Source organism: Paramisgurnus dabryanus, chromosome 7, assembly GCF_030506205.2.
Source record: "Paramisgurnus dabryanus chromosome 7, PD_genome_1.1, whole genome shotgun sequence".
Taxonomy (NCBI): domain Eukaryota; kingdom Metazoa; phylum Chordata; class Actinopteri; order Cypriniformes; family Cobitidae; genus Paramisgurnus; species Paramisgurnus dabryanus.
Window position 1 is genome coordinate 8,750,327 of NC_133343.1, and position 25,086 is coordinate 8,775,412.

At 40.7% G+C, this 25,086-nt stretch overlaps 1 protein-coding gene across 2 annotated transcripts in view; it reads right to left on the reverse strand.

Annotated features, from left to right (window-relative positions):
- Window positions 1–764: 764 nt before the first annotated feature.
- pkp4 (plakophilin 4) overlaps window positions 765–25,086 on the reverse strand; it is a 48,846-nt gene continuing 24,524 nt past the window's right edge. For both annotated transcript variants that reach the window (XM_065240184.2, XM_065240185.2), the window contains exons 11-22: window positions 21,893–22,106; window positions 19,472–19,655; window positions 19,223–19,340; window positions 18,145–18,336; window positions 17,339–17,512; window positions 12,477–12,627; window positions 12,173–12,365; window positions 11,979–12,063; window positions 11,788–11,905; window positions 11,546–11,677; window positions 10,941–11,014; window positions 765–1,802 (exon numbers count right to left, since the gene is read on the reverse strand). In XM_065240184.2, coding sequence (XP_065096256.1) covers window positions 1,563–1,802; window positions 10,941–11,014; window positions 11,546–11,677; window positions 11,788–11,905; window positions 11,979–12,063; window positions 12,173–12,365; window positions 12,477–12,627; window positions 17,339–17,512; window positions 18,145–18,336; window positions 19,223–19,340; window positions 19,472–19,655; window positions 21,893–22,106 — 1,875 coding nt within the window. In that variant the 3' untranslated portion in view covers window positions 765–1,562. The remainder of the gene's footprint in view (window positions 1,803–10,940; window positions 11,015–11,545; window positions 11,678–11,787; window positions 11,906–11,978; window positions 12,064–12,172; window positions 12,366–12,476; window positions 12,628–17,338; window positions 17,513–18,144; window positions 18,337–19,222; window positions 19,341–19,471; window positions 19,656–21,892; window positions 22,107–25,086) is intronic.

Genomic DNA, 25,086 nt, shown 5'->3' on the forward strand with positions numbered 1-25,086 from the left:
AGATGCTCGCGATTGTTTTAGGGGAGGGCCATGCTCGGTTTTAAGAGTAATTTATGGTCGTGCGTAAGTGCTATGTTGTCGGCTGCGCGAAGCTCTGCGTAGCCTGATGCGCACCTCACCAAAAATGTAACAACGCAGCCATTCTTTGATTGGTCCACTAGAACCCCTCCCATCAGGTAAAAAAAATCTGTGTTACATTTCTTCATAGGCGTTTCCACAAAAAGAACAAAGATGGATTTAACTCAAACGGCAACAAAAGTCACTATCTTTTCACCTCCATCACTACTGCTTTTCTCAAATCATACAAAACAAGGTGCTTCTTCTTTGTTTGCGGGTTTACTCATAAACATTATATACGTAGTCTATGAGTAAACCCACCCAAATAATCCTGAACTCAGAAATGTGGAAAAACTGTTTAATGGCGTAACTCCACAATTCAGTACTACAGCTCAGTCTTTGTAACGTGTTTTTTTTTCTTTTATTTAAGTTATGTTTTTGGGCCATTATTGCCTTTATTAGATAGACATTATGATAGGAGAGGACAGGAAAGTATAGGGTGAAGAGAGGGGTACGAGATCGGCAAAGGACCTCAAGGATTTAAACTCGGGTTGCCGAAAGTGCATCTGCACCATATGTCGGAGCACTGCCCACTACACCATCGGCTCCGACCAGTAAAACATTTCTAACATTTATAATGTGTTTATAAAAAATTCTCTGAAATGACTTTGTGAAACAAGCAAGATTATTCAACATCACACATTACAAAAACAAATGTTGTCTTTATTACATCTAAATATTTTGATAGTAGTAACTTTTGTCTCCATAAGGTCTCTTACATGTACACACAGTTCTACATATCATTTTATCATGGCACAGTTTTTTGTGCATAGGAGCACAGATCACGGTTGTACAATAAACTGACGTAGTTGTACAAGACTCCATGGAACATACATTAATCTTTACATTACGCAGGTTACAGCAATGAGACAAAAGGACAGTTTGTTTCCAATGCACAGAATATTTGTTTCTTCATTTTTTTTTTACACTGCTATTACATCTTCATTAGACTTTTTGGCCAATATGCAATTTAGTTACATCTTTTCTTTTGGCTCAAGAACCGAGATGACTTTTCAAACATGCCTTTTATAATCGAAAACATAAACGATGGTTCAATCTTTCATTAAATTAGAAAAAATGTAAACAAAAGTTAAAAGTAAAATCTTTGGCTCGCATTCAGTCACGCTATTTCAAGTTAATGGTGCACATAATCTGTTATCGCACAGCCACAGATATACATTCGCTCACACCTGCATACACATCATCTAGATACAGAACCACCGAAACTGAATGTCATTCCAGTTGCAATGCACAAAACACAAAATAAATTCATCCATCAAAATGAACCAGTCATTTCAAATGCATCAACAGCTTGTCCATACAATGGTCTAGGAATAGGAATCCACTGGCCCAGATATGTCTTACGGAGTGCCATCTCCTTGCAATAGTCTATCTACAGTATGGCTACACATTACATAAACAAATACACAGACACACATACATGCCTACACCCATGAGTCTGGTGAGGCTGGGTAGGGCTGAGTTCTGTATGAAGGCCTGCGTGTGGTGGAGTAGAAGTCTACGTAGTTGGTAGTGGGCTTGAGCACCTGCCTCTCGCTTACCACGGGATACCGGACAGGCTCGTCTAGGTAAGCATCCTCGTAGCCCATCGGAGATGACAGGTACATTCCGTAAGTGTCAAAGGTGCTTTGATTGGCCTCTTCTGGGAAGTAGAGCTGGCCATGCTGGAAAAAGAAATGGGTCAAAACTAGCTGCTTTTTGTGTCCCTCATTAGTGTAACAGTTATTAGCATAATAGGCATTTTCTTAATGCATAAAAATACTTTTTTTTATTTCTCTTTCTGTTATGTGAGTGCATGCATTCATGCCTGTTTTGAAAAAAAAAAGACAAGAAATAAAAGCTAGCACTTTGCCTAATATATATCTTATAGTATGTAATAATGTATTATTTGAAAGATTTCAGGTTGTGTTGTGTCTCCACTCCAAGGTTATGTTTCAACCGTGTTACTATCAGAACTGCCCATTACCGAAATAATATACAATTACAAAAACACTCTGCAATAATAGCACCACCATCTTTTCAGGATATCTGCGAGGACAAGTAAATACATCCTTTATAAATCACTTCGCTTGTTTTTGATAATGGTTAACCCGGTTACCATGATTTAGTAAAATGATTATGGAAAAGATAATTTGAAAGAATGTAGGAAATCTGCAAGATAAATAAATACTTATTTTTAGTTTGTATTTGTTACTTGTCAACCCTGTTACCATGACTTGTATAGTAAAGAGCTATGAATGTGCTATTAACCCTTTGTTAAAGGAATATTACACTTTCATAAAAAAATCTGATAATTTACTCACCCCCATGTCATTCAAGATGTTTATGTCTGTCTTTGTCCAGTTGAAAAGAAATTAAGTTTTTTGAGAAAAACTTTCTATGATTTTTTTTCCATATAGTGGACCTCAACGGATTATAGTTTCAATGCAGTTTAAAATTAGTTTCAAAGCAGCTTCAAAAGTCTTATCTAGCCAAACGCTAGCCTGGTATAACCAAAGTATTTTTTAACCACAACTTGAAGTCTTGCACTAGCCTTGTGATGCACCAGTGTGACCTTACGTATTACGTAATTAAACGAAAAGGTCACGCATGTCGTATAAAAAAAATTACTGTTCCAGTGTTACAAGTGTGCAGAAAGAGGACCGTTGCATTTGCAAACAGTGTTGGGTGTAACTAGTTGCTAAGTATTTAGTTACTGTAATTTAATTTCTTTTCCCTTGACAAAGTAAGTAAGGGATTATTCTTATTTTTATAGTAATTTAAAGGTATTGCGGAGGATTTTCTTTTTCCGGGTGGATCATCAAGACTATTGGTCCTCCTAGTTGTCAATCAGGAGTGTTGCGCAATTGCATTTTTTTTTTAAGTGGAGAAGGTGGTTCTTTTCTAAAATTCAAGAAAATCCTCCACTATACCTTTAATTACAGTTACTTGTGATGTAATTGAACTAGGACAATATATATATATATATATATATATATATATATATATATATATATATATATACACATATATACACATATATATATAAATAATTGTCCTAGTTCAATTACATCACAAGTAACTGTAATATATATATATATATATATATATATATATATATATATATATATATATATATATATATATATATATATATATATATATATATATATATATATATAAAACAATAGTGGGTTTAACTCTTTCACCGCCATTGACGAGATATCTCGTCAATTAAGAGAAACGCTTCCCCCCCAATGACGAGATTTTCCGTCTTTCCGCAATACCGCTATTATCCACCAGGCCCTTCCACAACTTTTTAAACCCGGAAGTATTCCCTTTGGCAAGCGGCTGCATGTCTATGTCTGTTTTAAAGATCGCTCTGAATGGGATCTCTATGAAAAGTCTGGAAAACCTACCCATATTCAAAAGCTGAGTACAAAAGAACCACTGAAGCTAGGATGAAACGTTTGTTTTGTTTGAGGGTCTGTTCTTTCATTTGGTATATTGTATGTTTATATATTTAAAGAAGAACATTTTCTGGAAGGCATTAAACTTTGGTGAAAATCATGAAAAATGCTGACGCTGGCTGGCAACTTTTTTTAAAAACGCTGGCGGTGAAAGAGTTAATATAAACATTTAGGTTAAAATGCATGTTTTTTATGTATCCATCTCACTTTAAATACTTTTGTGAATTGAATAAGAATAATGGTAACAACTCTAGTGTAGTTTTAAATTCTCACTATTAACTGGTTGGTTATTAGCATTACTATTACTGAGATATTGGCTGTTTATTAGTACTTAAAAAAATGCCTGAATACTATACAAATACTTAAATTTAACAACTACTTTACTAAGTATTAATAAACAGTAAGTATATTGAGGAAAAAGTAGTTAATAGTGAAAATTGGACCTTAAAAAAGTGTGACCAGAATAATTTATGTATTTTTATATTATTTATTTCAGCCGTTTCAAGCCTATCTTTGTATCATTTACTAAATAGGATTTAGAAAGTAATTAGTAATAAGTAATAAAATACTTGTTATAGAGAGTAATTTATACAGTAATCTAATTACATGGTTGAAGATGTAATTAGTAACTAGTAATCAATTAATGTTTTTGAGTAACTTAACCAACACTGATTTGGAATGATACTAATTAATGTCTTTGTGTCAGTTTGTTGTTTAAAATGATCCACAAGTGTGCATTTCACATATGTACGCTTGACCTTTTTGGCGTGATTACCCAATATGTAAGGTTGGGCTGCCACATCACACAGCTAGTGCAAGACAAGAAGTTATGGTAAAAAGTCCTTAAAAAAAATTCATTTAGAGCCCCTTGAAGCTGCAATGAAACTGCATTGAAACTGTAAAGCGTTGAGGTCCACTAAAGTCCGCTATATGGAGAAAAATCCTGGAATATTTCCCTCAAAAAAACGTCTCGGTTACTATCGTAACCTCGGTTCCCTGAGAGAACGTGAACGAGACATTGCGTCAGTTAGCTGACGCTATGGGGATTGATCCTTCAATCACGATAACCCTGAAGCCTTATTGCACAACGCCAGTGCAGTTGAAACTCGCGCTGGCCAATGACGCTCAAGACGGCAAAAGAGGGCGTGGCCTTCTCACTATAATAGCAGCCGTCCTGAGCGAATATCTTCAGTAAAAACGACTGAACGAGCGTACAGCCTACGAAGCCGTGAGCACGGCAGCTAACGCAATGTCTCGTTCACGTTCTCTCAGGGAACCGAGGTTACGATAGTAACCGAGACGTTCCCTGTCGAGAACGTTCTCTCGACATTGCGTCAGTTAGCTGACGCTATGGGAGATTGTATAGAACCGCGCCGTGCATACGGCAAGATAGGCCAAGCATAACGAAGCAAACAGCATGCAACAATCTCAATGACCAGCCGATAGCGGCATATCGTACTAATCACCAGCCAAAAACCATAACAGGGCCAGTAGCGTACTAGCGTAACACCACATTAAGCGGGTAAGAAGTAAACGCTAAAGAATTAACAACATACCTAGCGAGCGGACGGCGTCCGGCGCACAAGTTGTAGAAGTGTTTAGATCATTGGACTAGCGGCGGTGAACACAGCACTCTTGCAGTCACCTGTTGACATCCCCAAACGGCGGACGAGGTCCGGCGTTGAAGTTTGTAGAAAATAATCCACATGCAATATTCATATGACTCAGCATCCAGCGAGCGGGTGATTTCCGGCGTCCGGAATGCAAGTGATAATCCGCAAAAACCAATACATGGTGGTATTCTCGTAGTGAATAAACAGAATACTCAGCGAGCGAGCAGCGTCCGGCGCTAAGGTATTCTCAAGTTGGCGTCGCAGTAGCGCCGCCCCTTACACACGACCTGATAGAAACCATCAGGTATGTCAGGCACTGGAGGTGGAGGCATTGTTTACCGAAAGCACTCGGGAGGCCAATGAGGAGACATCCAGATTATAAAACCTAGCAAAGGTGTTCTGAGACGACCAGCCAGCAGCCAAGCATAAATCCTGAATAGATGCGCCTTTATACCAAGCCCATGACGATGCAATAGCTCTCGTAGAATGGGCTCTAATATTCAAAGGGCATCGCACTCCTTGGCTAGAGTATGCCAGTGAAATAGCATCAACCACCCAGTGCGAAAGTCTTTGCTTGGAAACTGGGCGTCCTTTGGTGCTGCCTCCAAAACAAACAAACAGCTGTTCCGCTGCCCGGAACGGTGCCGAGCGATCAATATAAGCTTTTAGCGCTCTTACCGGGCAAAGCTCCCTCTGGACGATCGCGTTAGTAGTCGCCGCGTCATCCGAGGAGAAGGCGGGGATAGAAATAACCTGCGCTCTAAATGGCGTGGATAGCGATTTAGGCACATAACCCGCTTTGGGTTTCAACGTGACATTACAGTCTCCTGGTCCAAATTGTAAGCATTCAGCGTTCACAGAGAGAGCATGCAGATCTCCTATGCGCTTAGCTGAAGCCAAAGCCAGCAGAAGCACAGTTTTTAGAGAAAGCTCCTTCAAACCTACCGTTAGAATAGGCTCAAACGGAGGAAGAGTTAGTGCTTTCAGGACCAAGGCCAGGTCCCAAGACGGTACGGTGGGAGGGCGAGAAGGTCTGAGGCGCCGTGCACCCCGTAAAAACTTCGTTATGAGCTCGTGTTTGCCCACAGAGCGCCCCCCAATATTAGCATGAAAAGCTGCGATAGCAGCAACATACACTTTAAGGGTGGAGGGCATGCTTCCCGTATCCATTCTGTGCTGTAGAAAGGATAGAATAGCTGACACGGAGCAGTTCACCGGGTCAAACTCTTTTTCTTTGCACCACGCAGCGAATACCGACCACTTAAGGGCATATAACCGTCTTGTAGCGGGGGCACGCGACTGCATCAGCGTATCGAGCACACTCTGCGGCAGCGCCGCGTCTGTCAGCGGTTCCCACACACCTTCCACGCGTGAAGTTTCCACTTCTCGGGGCTGGGGTGCCAGATTGATCCGTTCGCCTGAGAGAGCAGGTCTCGTCTCAACGGGATCGGCCACGGGGGAGCCGTTGACAGTTCCAACAGCTCGGGAAACCACGGCTGGTTCGGCCAGTACGGGGCGATTAGTGTCACTGTTGCTTTTTCCTCTCTGATCTTGTGTAAAACTGACGGCAGCAGTTTTATGGGGGGAAACGCATATTTGCTGGCTCTCGGCCACGGCAACGACAGCGCTTCTCCGCCCAGAGGAGAGCTCGTCAACGAGAAGAACAGCGGGCAGTGTGTGTTTTCCTCGGACGCAAACAGATCCACTTCTGCTTTCCCGAACTGACTCCAGATCAGCTCGATAGATAGGGGGTTCAATCTCCATTCCCCTTGGGGAATGCCGTTCCTCGACAGCATATCCGCTCCGCAGTTCATGCTGCCCGGTACATGCGTCGCTTTTATTGAAAGGAGATGACGATCCGCCCACAACAGTATCGCTTCTGCCTGCCTGAACAGCGGCCTGGAGCGCACTCCTCCCTGGCGATTTATGTATGAAACCACCGTAGTGTTGTCCGTCCGGACAAGAACATGATGGCCCCCGATCAGCGTCGCAAAGCTCTGCAGTGCTAAAAAGACGGCTTTGAGCTCTAGACGGTTTATATGCCATAACCGCTCCGACTCCGGCCAGGAGCCCGAAGCCGGGACGCCATCGCACAGGGCTCCCCAGCCCGTTAACGACGCGTCCGTTGTGACTACTTTCCGTCTCGTAACCAGCCCGAGTGGGGCACCCCCGCTGAACAGGTTGGGATCGAACCAGGGTCTCAGCGCTCGCATACATCCGTTCGTAACTGTAATGCGCGCTCGTCCCGATATCCACGCCCTGTTGGGCACTCTGGATCGTAACCATAGTTGCAACGGGCGCATATACAGCAGACCGAGTGGGCAAACCGGTGAGGCTGCCGCCATCAAGCCTAAAAGTCTCTGAAACCGTTTCAGTGGCACAGTGCCTCCGTGGCTGAATACATTCAGAGCAGACGTCAGATCCCGTTTGCGCTCCTCTGATAAGAAAGCCTTCATTGAGACTGAGTCGAGACGCACGCCTAGAAACGCGATCTCCTGCGTTGGAGATAGAGCGCTCTTCTGCAAATTCACACGTAGACCGAGGCTGTCTAAATGCGAAAGTACTGCGTCCCTGTGGCTGATGAGCACCTCTCTGGATTGTGCTAAAATCAGCCAATCGTCCAAATAATTCAGGATGCGAATGCCGCTCGCTCTCAGCGGGGACAGCGCCGCGTCTATACATTTCGTGAATGTGCGCGGGGCGAGCGCCAGACCGAACGGGAGGACCGTGAACTGGTATGCAGCATCCTTGAATGCAAATCTCAGAAAGCGCCTGTGGTGCGGGGCGATCTGAATGTGAAAATAAGCATCCTTTAGGTCCACTGAAATAAACCAGTCCCCGGGCCGAATGTGGGCGAGGATCTGTTTCAGTGTAGTCATTTTGAAAGCACGTTTGTGTAATGCTTTGTTGATTTGTCTCAAATCCAAGATCGGTCTGAGACCGCCGTCTTTTTTCGGGACGACAAAGTACCGGCTGTAAAAACCGCTCTCTCTCTCTTGCATCGGAACTGACTCTATCGCTTGTTTGGCGAGGAGATTGCAGATTTCCTGATACAAAATCGACTCGTCCTGAGCCCGGACCGTTGACGCTATCACGCCGTTGAAACGGGGAGGTCTGCGTCGAAACTGTAGAGAATATCCTTTCTGAATAATGTTCAGCATCCATTCCGATATGTTGGGAATGGCACGCCATGCATCTAAGCGCAGTGATAGCGGTTGAATGACAGGATGACCTGACCGCTCGTTGCCGCCGAGCGTCTCGTGCGTGACGGGTAGCTCGGTTCTGGGGGGCTGCGCGTTGCTCGCTGCTCGGGGGCGAGTGACCCAGCGGGACTAATGAAGACCTCTCCGCTCTGTGCAGCGTGTGTGTTACGGGCACAAGAGAGGACGGCCGGGGGGCGGCTGACGCCGCGATAGACAACGGGCTTTTGTGCGGCTCGCTGAGACCGTGCATTAACCCTTCCCGTCCCCGCTTTCTCTGCGACCCGCGCGTCGCGGGGGGGTTCGAAAGCAGGGAGGGTGCGCTGTGCGTGTCTATATGAGGGTGGGAGCTGCCCTGGGGCGAGCGACCCGAAACCAGATAAAGAGGAAAACGCTCTTTTTGTGAAAAAGTAACATTTTTTATTTCATTCAACACAAAAACATTTAAAGAGACAGTCTCTGCGTCGCCCGCAACAGCCAGGGGGACGCTTGACGAGACTTTCGTTCTCTTGGCGGCGGGCTCGCCGCTCGGCGTTCTCTCTCTCACACCACTCACGTCAGGAACGCGGCTTTGCTCCGGACTGCGGTCCCCCTGGACCCGGTTTCTTGCGACGCTTCCTGGTGGATTCGTGCCAGGGGCTCTTGTGACGCACCACCGGTTCAGGTCTCACTGTCGGGGGCGTCGCCGCGGGGGGTTGCGCTGCCGGCCGGCGTGGCGCAGACTCGGAGCGGTGTCTCGGCGGCGGCGGTCCCGCCGGCGCATGAGACATAGGGCGGCGAGGAAGAAAGTGACTCATGGCTTTAGAACTCTTCACCGCCTCCGAGAATCGCTCCGTGATGGTACCCACGGCGTCACCGAACAGGCCAGATGGGGAAACGGGAGCGTTAAGCAGCGTCTTCCTGTCGGCCTCCTTGAGATCTGTGAGGTTTAACCACAGCTGGCGCTGCATCACCACCATGAAGCCCATGCTGCGTCCGATAGCCTGCGCCGACTTTTTGGTGGCTTTCAGCGCGAAGTCCGTTGCCGCCCTCAGATCCCTGAAGGTACTCAGGTCCGTGCTGCCCTCGTCCAGCGCCTTTAGAGCCCGCGCCTGGAAAATCTGGAGGACCGCCATGGTGTGTAGCGACGACAGAGCCTCCCCTGACGCGGCGTAGGCTTTATCAGCCAGGTGCGCCGTCATGCGGCACGCCTTAGAGGGTAGTGAAGCCTCACCACCCAAGGAGGAGGACGACGGGCAGAGATGGGCCGCCACGGCTTCCTCGACGGGGGGGATATGCAGGTATCCACGAGCCTCCGCCCCGTCCACTTTAGAAAACAGCTCAGACCCGCCGGCGCGAGCGCGGACGCCCTGGGGGGGTCGCCCACGCTTTGGTGACCTCATCGTGCAGGTCTGGGAGGAAAGGGGCACTTTTCCTCGGAGCGGCGGCGCGGCGGCCCGAGTCAAAGTACCACGAATCGAGCTTGCTCCTTTGGGGTTCTTGCGGGGAACTCCACTCGATCTCTAAATCCTGCACGGCCTTAGAGAGAATGCGCACCAGCTCTTCGTGAAAGGAGGGGGGGTGGGCGTCAGCCTCCGACGCGGCAGGCGGAGATTGGTCCCAATCTCCGTCAGACGCCGTCAGTGACATCTCATCCTCCTCTGCGGGGACCCCAAAGGAGACAGACTCGGCAGCTCCCGGTTCAGGACGCAGGCTCTCGGCGACGAACTGAACCGGAGAGCGACGGGGAGGGGAAGCGCGGCGTTCCGGCACGCGCTCGCTCTCCGTCGGTGGCTGAGCCCCCACCAGCGGCACCTTGGCGGCAGTGGGAGGCTGCAGCGAGGAGCTTTCGAGAGCGATGTTGAGCCGAGTCCTGAGCACCCTCATTGTGAGCTCATCACAATGAGGGCACTCCGACCCAACCAACGCCGTCTCTGCGTGGAGAAGCCCCAGACATACTATACACAGTTTGTGCGAATCGGGCGGGTCGATAGGACCTCCGCACCGTGAGCACATTCGCGACATCTGGATCGCTAAGAGGGACGTCCGTCTTATCCGCGTACTCAACAGATGTCTTCGTTGCAGGGTAAAACTTGCTCGTGAAGGAGAAAATACTGAAGATATTCGCTCAGGACGGCTGCTATTATAGTGAGAAGGCCACGCCCTCTTTTGCCGTCTTGAGCGTCATTGGCCAGCGCGAGTTTCAACTGCACTGGCGTTGTGCAATAAGGCTTCAGGGTTATCGTGATTGAAGGATCAATCCCCATAGCGTCAGCTAACTGACGCAATGTCGAGAGAACGTTCTCGACAGGGAACTTAATTTCTCCTCAACTGAAGAAAGTAAGGCATAAACTTCTTGGATAACATGGGGGTGAGTAAATGATCAGGATTTTTTTATGAAAATGGAGTAATCTTTTAAAAGCACAGGAGAAATGTCCAGTGGATTATATAAACTTCCTATCCAATTTATAATTTGCAGTAGGCAGTGCGTACATGGCTACTGGATGAAGTTGGCCTGAGTCACCATTTCACCTTATGATCTGTAAATGCAGTAAACTCACCTGTGACCTGCGGGACTCCTCTGCTGAAGGAGAGGGGTACGAGCTAATGAAATAGGCTGACTGTTTTCCAGACCCTAAACACACATACACAAACAAAGTTTAAATATCTTTACATCATACTTTATATATCAACATCATACTAATATAAGTATGGACTAAGTATGGTTGCAGCGCACTCTATCATCTTTTCATTTGATGTGTAATGTGTGCGCAGCCAATGGTGGCACCAGATTAGAATAAATGTCCATTAAAGCTTCCAAGTATGTTGAAGAGAGCGAAATACGCACATGTCCGGCTTCTTAAAGGAATAGTTTACCCAAAAATGAAAATTCTGTCATAATTTTCTCACTCTCAAACCTGTATAAATTGCTTTATTCTGATGAACACAAAGAAGATATTTTGGAGAATGTTTTTCATCATGAGCCCCATTCACTTCCATAGTAGGAAAAAAGAATACTATGGAAGTAAATGGGGCTTGGTTACAAACATTCCTCAAAATATCTTCCTTCGTGTTTTTATACGGGAGATTGGAAAAAGATGACAGCATTTAAATTTTTGGGTGAACTATTTTGCACCCTAACTCGAATCATCACAGTAAAGCTCACCTGTATACTGACTTGTGTTTCTGTTGGCGTCACCATAATAGTTATGAAGTTGCATAGACGACTGAGTCCTTCGCTGATTTAAACGGTGACCTCTTATACCCAACATGGCAGGGGAAGAGGTGGCACTACCTCCTAATTGTGAAAGGTTAAAAACGCAAATGAAAGAAATACTTTGGCAAAAAATATCTAAAATAACCAGACACTTAACAAAATGACAATCCCTTGCAATTATGACAGCCCACCCGATTGGATGACAGGTGACATCTGCACGTTGCTGGTCGGCAGGGTGGGTTGGGAACGGTAGCGGTCTCGTTCCAGCGTTGACACTGGGGTGATGAAGTGATTCTGGTTCCAGCCATCCTGATGAGGCACAGAACACATTGTCTTCAAATCTCAAGACTCCCTACTGTACCTAAGACAAATGGTTCAGTACCTTTTTATAGAAGGTGCGCAGATCTCTGTACTGCCACAGTGTGTTCAGCACTTGAGCTGCCGCTTTGACCACTTTCATGGAGTACCTGGAACATTGAGACACTGTAAGTCCCAGAAGAACCAGTGTGACGTCTTTACAGCCACAGGACATATAAAACTATTCCCTTCCCCCATAAAAAGATGATGGTTATGTACCGCTCTCCACGCCCTCGGCTGATTGTGACCAGCTTGTCGATGCCGCCCGTCTGGGCGAGCGCGCGGGCGTTCTCCATGTTCCTGCTGGTGACCTCATGAAGTGCACAGCAGACCGCTGCCACAGTCTCATCTGACAGCAGGGATGGCCCATTGCCAGGGAGCCGGGTCACTAGGTCCCGCATGGCATACTTTCCTTTAAATGCATAATAGCAAACACAAGATGATAAAAATTTACATTTTAATGACAACACGTAATAAAAAATGAAGCATTAATCATTGCAATAAATAAGCTTGAGAGACTGACCAATGAGCTCTTTGTTTCTAGCATCCAGAGCCATGTTTCGTAGAGCAGTGGCCACAGAGCAGACCACCCTGTCATTATCCATTCTTAGTAGTTCCACCAGAATGGGCAAACCCTTTTCTTTACGTACAGCGGCACGGATGTAGGCCGCAAACTGAGAAACAGAGATCAGGTTAAAATCTTTCACCTCTAAAAATGGCAAAAACAAACAGTGACTCGCTGTAATTTTCTATTAATGGGAACGGAGGTTTAGCCAAAGAGAAAACAAGGACAAAGAAGGGCCTACTGCAAGTTATTTAAAATGATACTATTACTTTAAAGGAATAGTCTACTCATTTTCAATATTAAAATATGTTATTACCTTAACTAAGAAGAGTTGATACATTACTCTATCATCTTAGCTTCGATAGCATTTAGCTTAGCCCCATTCATTCAATGGTACCACTCAGAGATAAAGTTAGAAGTGACCAAACACATCAACGTTTTTCCTATTTAAGACGAGTAGTTATACGAGCAAGTTTGGTGGTACAAAATAAAACGTAGCGCTTTTCTAAGCGGATTTAAAAGAGGAAATATATTGTGTGGCGGAACAGCACTTTTGGGAGTACTTCGACTCGGCGCAGTAACACTCTTCCTCTCCCATTATGAGAGGAGGAAGGGGAGCGGATTTTTCAGGCGAGTTGAAGTACTCCCAAAAGTGCTGTTCCGCCATACAATATAGTTCCTCTTAAATTCGCTAAGAAAAGCGCTACGTTTTATTTTGTACCACCAAACTTGCTCGTATAACTACTCGTCTTAAATAGGAAAAACGTTGATGTGTTTGGTCACTTCTAACTTTATCTCTGAGTGGTACCATTGAATGAACGGGGCTAAGCTAAATGCTATCGAAGTGTCGCAGCGCGCCCCAGCGCTTACGTGCACGCACTAAGATGATAGAGGGATGTATCAACTCTTCTTAGTTAAGGTAATAACATATTTTAATATTGAAAATGAGTAGACTATTCCTTTAAGTATGTGATTTAAAAGACTGTAGTAGCATGCATAGATTTTGTACTCTGTTGAATATACATAAGAACATTATTGCGGCTTATATAAGCCAAAAGTAAGACTAACTGCGTCCCAATTAATTTACAAACTTAAGAGATAATCATATTACCCAAATGCTCTCGGCACATATTATGTTTATCAAATACTTTCGCTTCAAATCCACTTAATCCTGGCCTCAGGCCCTTCAGAAATACTGGTTTGTTAGCAGAATCCATTAGGAGTCTGATAAAAAATGCTAATAAAAAAACATATGTCAGCACACTAAAGAGGGTTTTGTATCTAAAAATATATACAGCAGGTGAAATAAGTATTAAACACATCACCATTGTTCTTAGTAACATATTTCTAAAGGTGCTATTGAGATGAAATTTTCACCAGATGTTTGTAACAACCCGTGCACTCCACAAATTCAAAGAAATTAAAGCTGTCCATAAATTAAGTTGTGTAATAATAAGGGCTGTCAAAATTAATAACACGTTAAACGCATATTCATTATAACGGCACAATTTTTTTTAAAATGTGCGATTAACGCAACGTACAATATCTGTTTGAACTTGGTCCAGCCCATATGACGAATTGAGCCGCAGCCTTAGACAGTAAATGTGACCTGTGCTGTCTAAATTAGTCGGAGGTTTTCATAAAAAATAAGAACATTAAGCTCTTGACTAGCGAATCCAATGCTCTAAATGGTCGTTGAACATCTAAAATGGTCTTTATTTGTACCGTCCTAAATGATTAATCTAATACAAAGGATGCATGTACATCACCTTGCTTGTCTAACATTAAGGTTTCAGTTTTAAAACATGCAGGAATTACAAAATAGAGTGCATGACTTGCTTGATGTTAAAATAATTATTCTCTATAGAGATAAAGTTCGGGACCTGACTGATGTAAAAAGAGCTATTAAGAGCAACAAGACTCAAAAGCGATTTTCCTCACGCTGACTGACACATCTGAAGCGCGTGCACACAAACGCGTGACCACGATATATAGACATCTACAAAGAATAACAGTTTTAAAAATTTCTGTTTTGACAAGAATTTACGTAGATATAATCTGTTAGGTCTTATTTATTACACGGCTCTCTGGAATGCTTGATTCTGATTGGTCAGTTGAGACATTTGCAGGTTCGTTCTTTTCAAATAATAACCGCTCCAAAGTATAATAACGGATAGCCGGTACTACTTGTATGTTTAAAATCCCTCCGCGCCAACAAAGATTACTGTTTGGCGCCATCTTGTGACAAACACTGGACAACCACAATTAAGAATGGAAAATTTTGACATTAATTTTAAAATGTACGGAAAAAACAAAACATTTAACAGTGGATAGAAGAACGACAAGACACAGAGAGCTTACTGAGACTGAACTTGACAAAATAGAGCATGACAGCTACGAAGCCAACACAAAAAAAAAAAACAGAATGTGCATTAAAACTTCTCAAAGACTGGCTAAAACAGAAAAAATGGAGACAGACAAGTATGAAGCAGAGGATAAGGTATTACGATCATTTTATGCATCTGTGTAAAGTTTCGCGGAAGGATAAAAATGTTAATTTAAAACAAATATGCCAATAAAATTTATTTTAATAATTCATATTCATGTCCATTTTTTTTCTTATGTGGCAAGTAGCCGTGTAATAAGCGGGATAATGTAGAGGCAGTCGGTAGTTATCGGGTAAATAAGCCCCTTCAGTGACTTATTTTCCGATAACTACCGGCGGCCTCTACATTATCCCTTACTTAAATGTTTGATTACCTGTTGAGGAAAAATATCTGATGTGTAACATTATATTAGATTCTTGCATTACTGTAGATCTTAAAGCTGTCAGTCTCAGTGTCAATCAAACAATAAAAAAAGAAAAAGTTTGACATATAATTATATTGTTTTGACTTTGTGTGTGTCAAATCTATTCGTTTTACCAGTGATTTTACTGTATGGATGTGGTAATTTTTGTGGTAATTTCAGTTGTAAACAGTTGTAGTTTTGTCATATTTTGTCAGATTCCAACAAATCATGCATTGTTTTGAAGTATTTTAATAGAGAATGTCAAAATAAAAATAACCCAGTTTGAAAATTTGCTCATTCCGACTCAATTTGCCAGCACGGGTCACAAATGATGGAGAAATGGGGAAATAAAAGGGTCGTCTGATAGGAAAATTCATATACAAAACAATGGCTGATGGTTCTGTCAAAAATGTAAACAGACTGGTGTAAACATACACTTGCATAAAGCATTGATATTTGTCCACACCTATGTCGGTTTACAATATTAAAAACGTGAATAGTGTGAAATTTATGACTCATGACAATCATGTGATTAATCTAGATTCAATATTTGTATCTATTGACAGCCCTAGTAATAATATAAAATGGCACAGGGGAAAAGTATTATACACACTTACTAAAATGTATTTAACACTTTGTTGGTAATAAAAACTTTAAGGTGCCTCCTTTATGGAGAAACTAATTGCATGCATTGCACAGGTTTGATTTTGACCCATTCTTACACAGACTAACATATTTTTTTTTAATCTTGAAGGTTCTGTGGGTCTTTTTTTATATATTTTGATCTTTAGTGCTTTCCATAGATTTTAATTAGATTCAAAACTGGCGATTGGCTGGACCATTCTAGCATCTTTATTTTCTCTAAAACCAACTGAGTTTCTCTGGCTGTGTGTTTGGGTTAAGGTTTACCCATCATGAGATGTTTCCTGCATGACACCTTGGTAATGAGACACTATTTATATAAACCATCAGTGGAGACTGAACCAGCTGTTATTATTTGCACTGACAAGGAGCAGGATTTCTTTCTTATTACGGTCTTGGCTTTCCATGCCTTTACGGGTCCAATACTTTTGCATGATTACATATAACGTAATTTATGGACTAATCGTAGTTTGATTTCTTTGCATGTGTGGATTGCATGGGTTGTGGTGAAAAGTCCATGTCAATAGCACCTTTAGAAATATATTTACTAAAAAAATTATATAGATATAGGGAACTACAATAATATAATATACTAATATTAAACATTTTATTTTAGATATCCTTTTAATTACCTTATGTTGGCATTGTAAGCATATGCTTTTAAAAAGATTATCAACAATAAAACACATCAAACTACAATACTTTTTTTGTATTTCAGCATTTCTTTGTTCATTATTTCTTATGTAATGTTTACTTTATCTCTTAATTTAGTGAAGCATCATTTATTTGATTTAATAATTCAGTTCAGCGTCACTTAACTCCTTTGTGGGTAATATCAGGATCATGGATCTGCACTTCAAATTTTCACCAGAAGCAGCAGACCATCTGGGTACCTTAAGGATACTCATTTTAACTTCCTATGTTTTGGGTCATAAAAATTCTTATTATAAATTCTATTTAGAATGAATAGCAGGCAAATTGGGACACATGGTAACTATAGATTTGTCTGAATAGTTATAATACTGTTGTACAGTACTGTATTTGTAAATATATTGATTGCAATAATATGGAAAAAAATATTATAATATATTTCGTTAATTTGAACCAAGTTTAATGCAAACTTAGCATTTTTAGTATTTGATTTTTCTCCTCATGTGTTCAGAATTTTCAGACTTTTCATTTTGTAACATCACTGTAATGATCTGTTTTTACAGTAGTTCTTCATTCCAGCATCTAAGGCCAAAATAACTATAGGTGTATTAGAACCTTGAAACAAAGTTTCTATCCACCAGCCTATAGCTGCTATAGCTGCTCATATAATTTAGGTCTATTCTGAGCACAGTGACTGTATAATTCTGTTCATGGTATGTCGACCGCAGGATTCCTACCCTCCAGGTTCCTGCGGAAAGATTCTGCAGAGATCCGGCCGCCCCTTCCAGCGTGGCCGGGTTGGAGCTCTCTGCCAGCAGAGTGAGGTACGGCTTAACCACAGACGGGTGCCACAGCATCTCCGCCCCTTTTGGACTTCCAGAAAATCCTGGAATGGGCCCAACACCGTCCCACTGCATTATGGGATTACACAAAGACCCATGAAATCACATTAGTGAGGTTATATATCTTTAGTAAGAAGTAAATTTACTACTTAATCATCTTATGAGTTTAATCATTTGATTTCACTTCATAAAAATTCTTTGGAAATTGTATTTAAAAAAAGCTATTTTTAAATGATGAAATACAATATTATGACATGCTGACATTTCCAGATTTTCAATTACAAAAATATTCCAGTTACCCACAAAAATAAAACATCTGGTGATTTGTTCATTTCTAAAAGCTATGTAAAGTAGGGATGCTAAACAATTAATCGCGATTAATCGTTAGCAGAATAAAAGTTTTTGTTTACATCACATATGTGTGTAAACTGTGTATAATAAATATGTATATATATATATATATAAATATGAACACATTCATGTATAATTTTAAGAAAAAAAAAATGTATATATTAAGTATTTATATAAATTATACACATGCATGTGTGTACATTTATTTATACAAATTTATTATACACAGTTCACACACACATATATGATGTAAACAAAAACTTTTATTCTGCTAACTATCTATTTTATTCTACTATTGAGTTAACTATCACTTAAACCAAGTTCAGTTGATGTAGTTAGTCATGGATCACCTGCTGATCCTGCCAGGACCTTTTCTTCTTCTTCTTTCTGAGACCCCAGCAGCTGTAGTCGGCCTGCTTACTGGATGTGTCGGTACCCAGGAGCGTGTCCAGGTTCTGGGTTCCCATCAGACGAGAAGGAGGCATTTCCAGTTCAAGGCGGTATGACAGGTTCCTCAAAGTGCACACACAGTTTTCCACAATCTGAAGAGAAGTGACATACTAGTGAGTAATAAAAAAAAATAGGGTGCAGTGTGGTAAAGCACTAAACTAAAAAAAAAAAAAGATTTCTTTCTGTTCCAGCAGATGGCATGCTAGTACTACATTTTGTGGAGAAAAAAAAACACAATTCTACATTCAGCCACTAGGGGCACTCGAGATGCTTTTGGACCTTCAAGGAGTGGCACAGAAAACATATAACACCTTCTTCTTATAAAACTAGACTCTCTGCCAACTCTCTGCTTTCATCTCATGTCTGACCGACCATTAGTCAAATATTTGGCAAGAATGTGTGAAACATATTCCACATATTATAAACAATCCATGGCATCAAAACTGGGTAGTTTCAGACTGGTTAGCTCTCTTCCCAAACATAGTGAGCTAAGCATCTTTAATTTGAATTTGAGTAGTTTAGTCAAAAATGAAATTTGTCATTCGCTCAACCTAAAGTTGTTTCAAACCTGCATAAATTTAAGGAAAACAAATTAAGCAATGTTTGTAACCAACAATTATTGAGCACTTTTGACTTATAGAATACTTCTACCCAATGGAAGTTAATTGGTGCTTCTGTTTTCTGCTTGATTACAAATATCTTTGTGTTCAGCAGAACAAAGAAATGTATACAGTTTTGTAACAACTTGAGAGCGAGTAAATAATGACAGATTTTAATTTTTGGGTGAACTATCCCTTTAAGAAAACTCTGCACATGCTGCAGCCATATTTGCCTTCGGGCAACACTTTTAATCATGCAAGTCCAATGTATTTGAATGTGGGAGGACCAATATATCTAAAATGGCTTGATAGGGTCATAATACAACAACATATTTCCAACTGTCAAACATAGCTGACATCAACAGAGGCAGACTCTCACCTTGCTGTCATAATCGGAGGTGTTTACACAAGTTTTAATAATATAGAGGAGAGAATCGATCAGCCCTTCACAGCAGCGCATCTGCCTTCTTGCCTCTTCTCCGGCCGAGCTCAGGTTCCTGAGACACACACGTCAGCATCACATGATCAACGATACAACAGCGTCTGATTTATTTGAAATGTATTATAGACGAATGTTTTACTGCTGCAGGTACCCATGGTGGTGGTGGTGGTGCATGAAATTGTGTACCTGAGGCATCCAGTGGTGTTTCGCAGCACCAGAGATGAGTGCAGTTTGAGTTTCTGGTCCTCTCGCTGGGGTGCCGCACCCCAACCGGAGTGAGGGATGATCACGGTGTTGGTGAGTGGACCAAGAGCGTCCCGAGCAATCGTCATCTTTACTGAATCACATGATGACAGATTCCACAACACTCCTGACAGGTGAATGAACAAAAGTATACTGTGAATTAAAGGGCACCTATTATACAAAATCCACTTTTACCATTGTTAGGACATAAATGTGGCAATGAAAAATTAAAACATTCACCCACTCCTTTTTAATTCCCATTAAACCAAAGCAGTGTCAAAACTATGGAGGACCACAAGAGTCATGCAAAATGTAATAAAGAACTTCAATATTTAATAACTACCTGGACAATAAAAATAGCAATTAATAGATATGTTTAAAAATTCATTAATTAATCTATAAATAAATAGACAAAGTTATAAAAAATCATTATGTAAGATCTTATTAGGCAATAAAAAGTGAGATTATAAAAATAACGTAGAAATGAAATATTAATCCATTAATAAATAGTTCAAATTAACAATAAACAATTTATAAAAACAACATAAAATACTCAATAAGTTCATCATTTTAAATTGCATTTATAAATTCTTAATTAAATAATGGAATTTCAAAATGTATTTCAAAAAGCGATTTAAAAAGAGAAATAAATAACTGGATTTATAAATCGAACTACAAATACAGGTTTAAATTAGGCATTTAAAAGGGCATTTCCGTTTAACTTTTCTGTTTTCATTTTCCCAATGATTCTCCTTATTCTTTTCGCTATTGGATTTGCTTTTCGTTTTAGCCTCTCTATTTAGCTTTTCCGTGACTCTTTGGGTCCTTGCAAATGGTCAAATGAGAAATGCAAATTAGCTATGGCCAGGTGGATGTAACAAGCTCGCTGATTGGCTCTTATTGTACGTCATGCGCAGATTTATAGATCTCAGATGAGGACCCAAAGAGTCACGGAAAAGCTAAATAGAGAGGCTAAAACGAAAAGCAAATCCAATAGCGAAAAGAATAAGGAGAACCAACGGGGAAATGAAAACAGAAAAGTCAAACGGAAATGCCCTTTTAAACCAGTTTTTGTAATTCAATTTATAAATCCAGTTATTTATTTCTCTTTTTAAATCGCTTTTTGAAATACATTTTGAAATTCCATTATTTAATTAAGAATTTATAAATGCAATTTAAAATGATGAACTTATTGAGTATTTTATGTTGTTTTTATAAATTGTTATATTAATTTGAATTATTTATTAATGGATTAATATTTCATTTCTATGTTATTTTTATAATCTCATTTTTTATTGCCTTATAAAATGTTACATAATGATTTTTTTTGTAACTTTGTCTATTTATTTATAGATTCATTAATAAATTTTTAAACAAATCTATTAATTGCTATTTTTATTGTCCAGGTAGTTATTAAAAATTGAAGTTCTTTATTACATTTTGCATGACTCTTGTGGTCCTCCATACAAAACGGCATGTCACACTTCTAAATCCCCGCCCACGACCGCTGACTGACAGTTCTGCATTGCCATTTTCTCTGTGCTTTTCAGCAAAATCAGATCTATTTTAACCAAAAACGCTCTTTTTGTTAAGGGAACAAGGGGCAGTAGATCATTTGAACTGGAAGGTTAACACATGAAGACAGCACAAAAAAAGGTTATCTTGGACATGCTATAATTAATCTGTGGAGTATTTTGAGCTGAAACTGCACAGACACATTTTGGACTTAAATTTAATCTTGAAAAATAGGCATAATGTTCCCTTTAAAGGAATAGTTTACTCAAAAATGATTAATAGTGCAGTCGTCCTCATGTTCAAGACCCCTTTAATTTCAGCAGTGGAACAGAAGTAAATAAAATTCTGTAAATAGCAAATTAATTTTCAGTCTTTTCAACACCAAACTAATATATTGCTTCCAAAGCCTGCAAGTCATGGAGACTATTTCTTTTTTCCATTTATTATGTATTAGTGTAATAAAAGTAGGAAAGTAATATTTCCCTGATTTTATCTAACAATACTTTATCCAGTCCAGCTTGGAGCGAACAAAAGTCTTTCCTTTGTGATTTACTGTTTTCTACATAAAATCTTAATATCTTTAATACTGACTAGGATACTTTGATGCCCCTATTCTCATAATTTCATTATACGACTCCAGCCTGGATTTCGCAGACAGGGTCACATATTAGTGTATATGTTTTGTTGCATTCATCTCAGCTTTAAAACAAATACTTTCCTTCAACATCAATCTGAGTAATGAGATGCTTGACTGTAATCTCCTATGTCAGCTGCAGAGCACAAACGGTTTCCATCACATCAGCAAAATACTGGTGTCAGTCAGTCATGTGACCGCACGCGCCCACTCACCTGTGACAAGCTCTCGCACTTCTGTGTCTGGGGTCTTCCTCAGCAGACGAACCAAGGCCGGGATTCCACCGGCATTCCTCACGCAGACTTTGTTATCGTCAGTGGCTTTTCCGAACACTAGGTTTCGCAAGGCTCCACAAGCGTTCCGCTGAACCTCCAGGGTTTTGTGGTCGAGCAGATCCACAAGGTGCCGGATTCCACCCAGCCGACACACCTGTGGAGTGTGCCATAGGAACATGTTTTTATGCACCATTTTGTTTGTGTTTCTGTGTGTTTATGAGTAGTGTTTCTCTAGTGTTGCATGAGCAAAATCAGTAGTTCTTATACTTTTTCAGAGTGTGACCCCCCTTGTGTACGGTGCATTCTTTGTGCCCTCCCAAAGAAAATTTATGACAAATTTGTACTAAAACTTTACATTTAATACACCTACAGTAGCTGTAGTTTTATGGACAACTTTCTGGTGTGAGATGCTGAAATTGAGAAATTTTTTCTTTAACTCGTTCCCCACCATTGACGAGTTTGAATTAAGAGAAGACGAGTTTTTACGGCAATCCATATTTCCGCTATTATCCAATAGGTGGCGCTCTTACTTACCTAGTAACACACTAAAGCATCTATTGATCCAAAAACAGTAAATACTCGGTGTATGTTTTGATAATCGATAAAATGTTTTGTAATCTAATCTCTAACAAAAGTCCTTTACAAAAACGCAAAAAGTGACTACGGCCACATCCACATGCCAGCCAGAGCCTTTCCCTATCCGATAATTTTTTCCTTGTCCTAAAAAGTCTGTAAAAGAGTCTCAAGAAATATCTGCGTACACACAAAAACACTGAAATCGACTCAAATCGATGCAGTATACATGCCAGACCAGTATGTGGTGCTGTAATTCTGTCACAGAGATACACTAAAGCCTTGGAGCATGCGAATAAACCTTGTTGTTGTCCATAATAATTTGTTGCTCACCGTAGTAGACTTGGGTGATGACATCATCGTATCACAAAATATACAGACTGGCTGTATAGACGGTTTCAGCAGAAACAACAACATAAACAAACGGCTTTTTGTGGACTAAACGCAACTTCCGGTAGACTTCCACATAAAATAAATAACAATAGAATCATTTTGCAGTAGTTTATTTTTGATAACAACGGAAATAAATGAAAAATATAGCTGCAAGCAGCAATACCGGGGTCAAGCCAAAACCAGTAGATGCGCAATGACAAAATTGTGCATGCAACATCAGGTCATGATTGTGTTACATCTAGCTAGTTTAATGACTATACACTTTAGTTTAGTGAAGAAACAGTTGTATGACCATAGGGCTGGCTTGATATCAAAGGTTTTGTTCAATTATAAGACCAACTAGTGGTGCAAGCATATAATTTTTTTTTGTGTAGCCTCAGACTGTGGTCCTACATCAGCGTATCAAATCTGGTGAAAAAATCTCTTTCGTTGCAAAGTTATAACCATTTATGTGTAAAAAACACAAAATTTAAAGGTAGTTTTTCGTTTTTTTTGCAATTTTCGGCCATTTCTGATGAAAATTTTAATATAACGCCAATAGAACTTTTTGTTCAGAAGGTAATGCAATGTTCTTCCTATGGTGTTTTTGGGTCGATCTGAATAACGCTCACGAAGTTATTCGCGCGTCTTTGTTAAGTACTTTTTTTCCTGCGCAGGGGTAACCATAAGGCAAATTCTGGCATGTTTGGTATCGTTGGACTCAGCAACTATTCAGGACTCCAAAAAATCAAGTCCCGTGAAAATACGTTTATCGCAGCCAAAGTTATAAGCATGTATAACATTCGTCTGACCACTAGGTGGCGCAGTGACGAAACTGCATGCCCCCTCAGATCCTGACTGGCATCAAAACTACCAAGTGTCGCATCAATAGACATAAGATTGGAGAAGATACACACTAAAACCTGTTTTTTTGCGCTCTACATAAAATTTGTTGACGCGCTATACATAAATGGATTGGTTTATCGAAATTCTTTTAAAACATTTTTGCCGTGAGGGTCTCTAGATTTTGATCTGGATTTTCGTGGCAATTGGGTAAAAACTCTAGGACGAGGTTTGAGATAGAGACTCCAAGTTTGCTGTGGATAATATTTGGACTGTCCTCTGTCAGTGTGCCAAATTTTTATAACTTTCCTACGTACGGTTCTATGGGCTGCCATAGACCGCGATGGCGGAGGAATAATATAAAATAATAATAATAAAAAGAAAACTAATGGATACAATAGGGGTCTTCGCCCATTCTGCGCTTGACCCCTAATTACTTTCGTTCATATTTCATAACTAACACGTATCAACTATTACTGTGTAAAATAAATGTATACAATGTTAGCTACAGGTCCTTAAATTCTTGCCTGGCTGCCAAACCTCTTCGCACAGTTGTGATCCATGCTCGTCGTCTCCTCCAAAAAAATTTTTTACAAGGTATTTGTTTTAGGAGGTCAGCTACTAGCCAGACTGATAAATAAATACAGACATGAAGTTCACTTCGGTTCAGGTGGATAACCCCGACAACGCGTGTGCGTCGGATGAAACCGTCTATACATGAAACCACAAGGATGTAGTGTTCAGATTAATCCACTTGGGGAACCGGGTTAAAAAAGAAATAGCTCCCAAAATGCCAGACTCTTCAGGACAAAACGCCGCTATGATACAGTTAAACGTGTCTCTGTGTGGATAGGCTCTTACAACAGTGAGAAAAACAAAGCGATTCATCTAAGGGAGGCAATGAAAAGTTACATAGCTTTAACTATTTTCAAAACAATACCAATTGAAAGAAGGAGAGAAAAAGAAGAAATATAGAGTGAGCTTTCTCGGAAATATGGCCGCATCAACGAATAAAATATTCAATAATTATATTCGATAATGAAAATAGGGTTAAACAAATGTCATTATTGATTTGTTTGGTCTGTAACATAACTTTCCCAATGCTTCATCGCAACACCACCCCATTGACAGGACAATGGCAGAGGCAATTTTTTTTAAATAAAGGTTTATGGTAAGTGACTTTGTTCATGTTTGGAGCACATGCACTTGACTTTATATCCCGCGCATCTCATGCTGTTGGGATAAGCAAGTGACATCATACACTAATCGTTGAACACTATTTTCATTATGAAATATTATCAACTATTATAGAATACTCAATTGTAGCTTTACTTGGAAAAGATAAG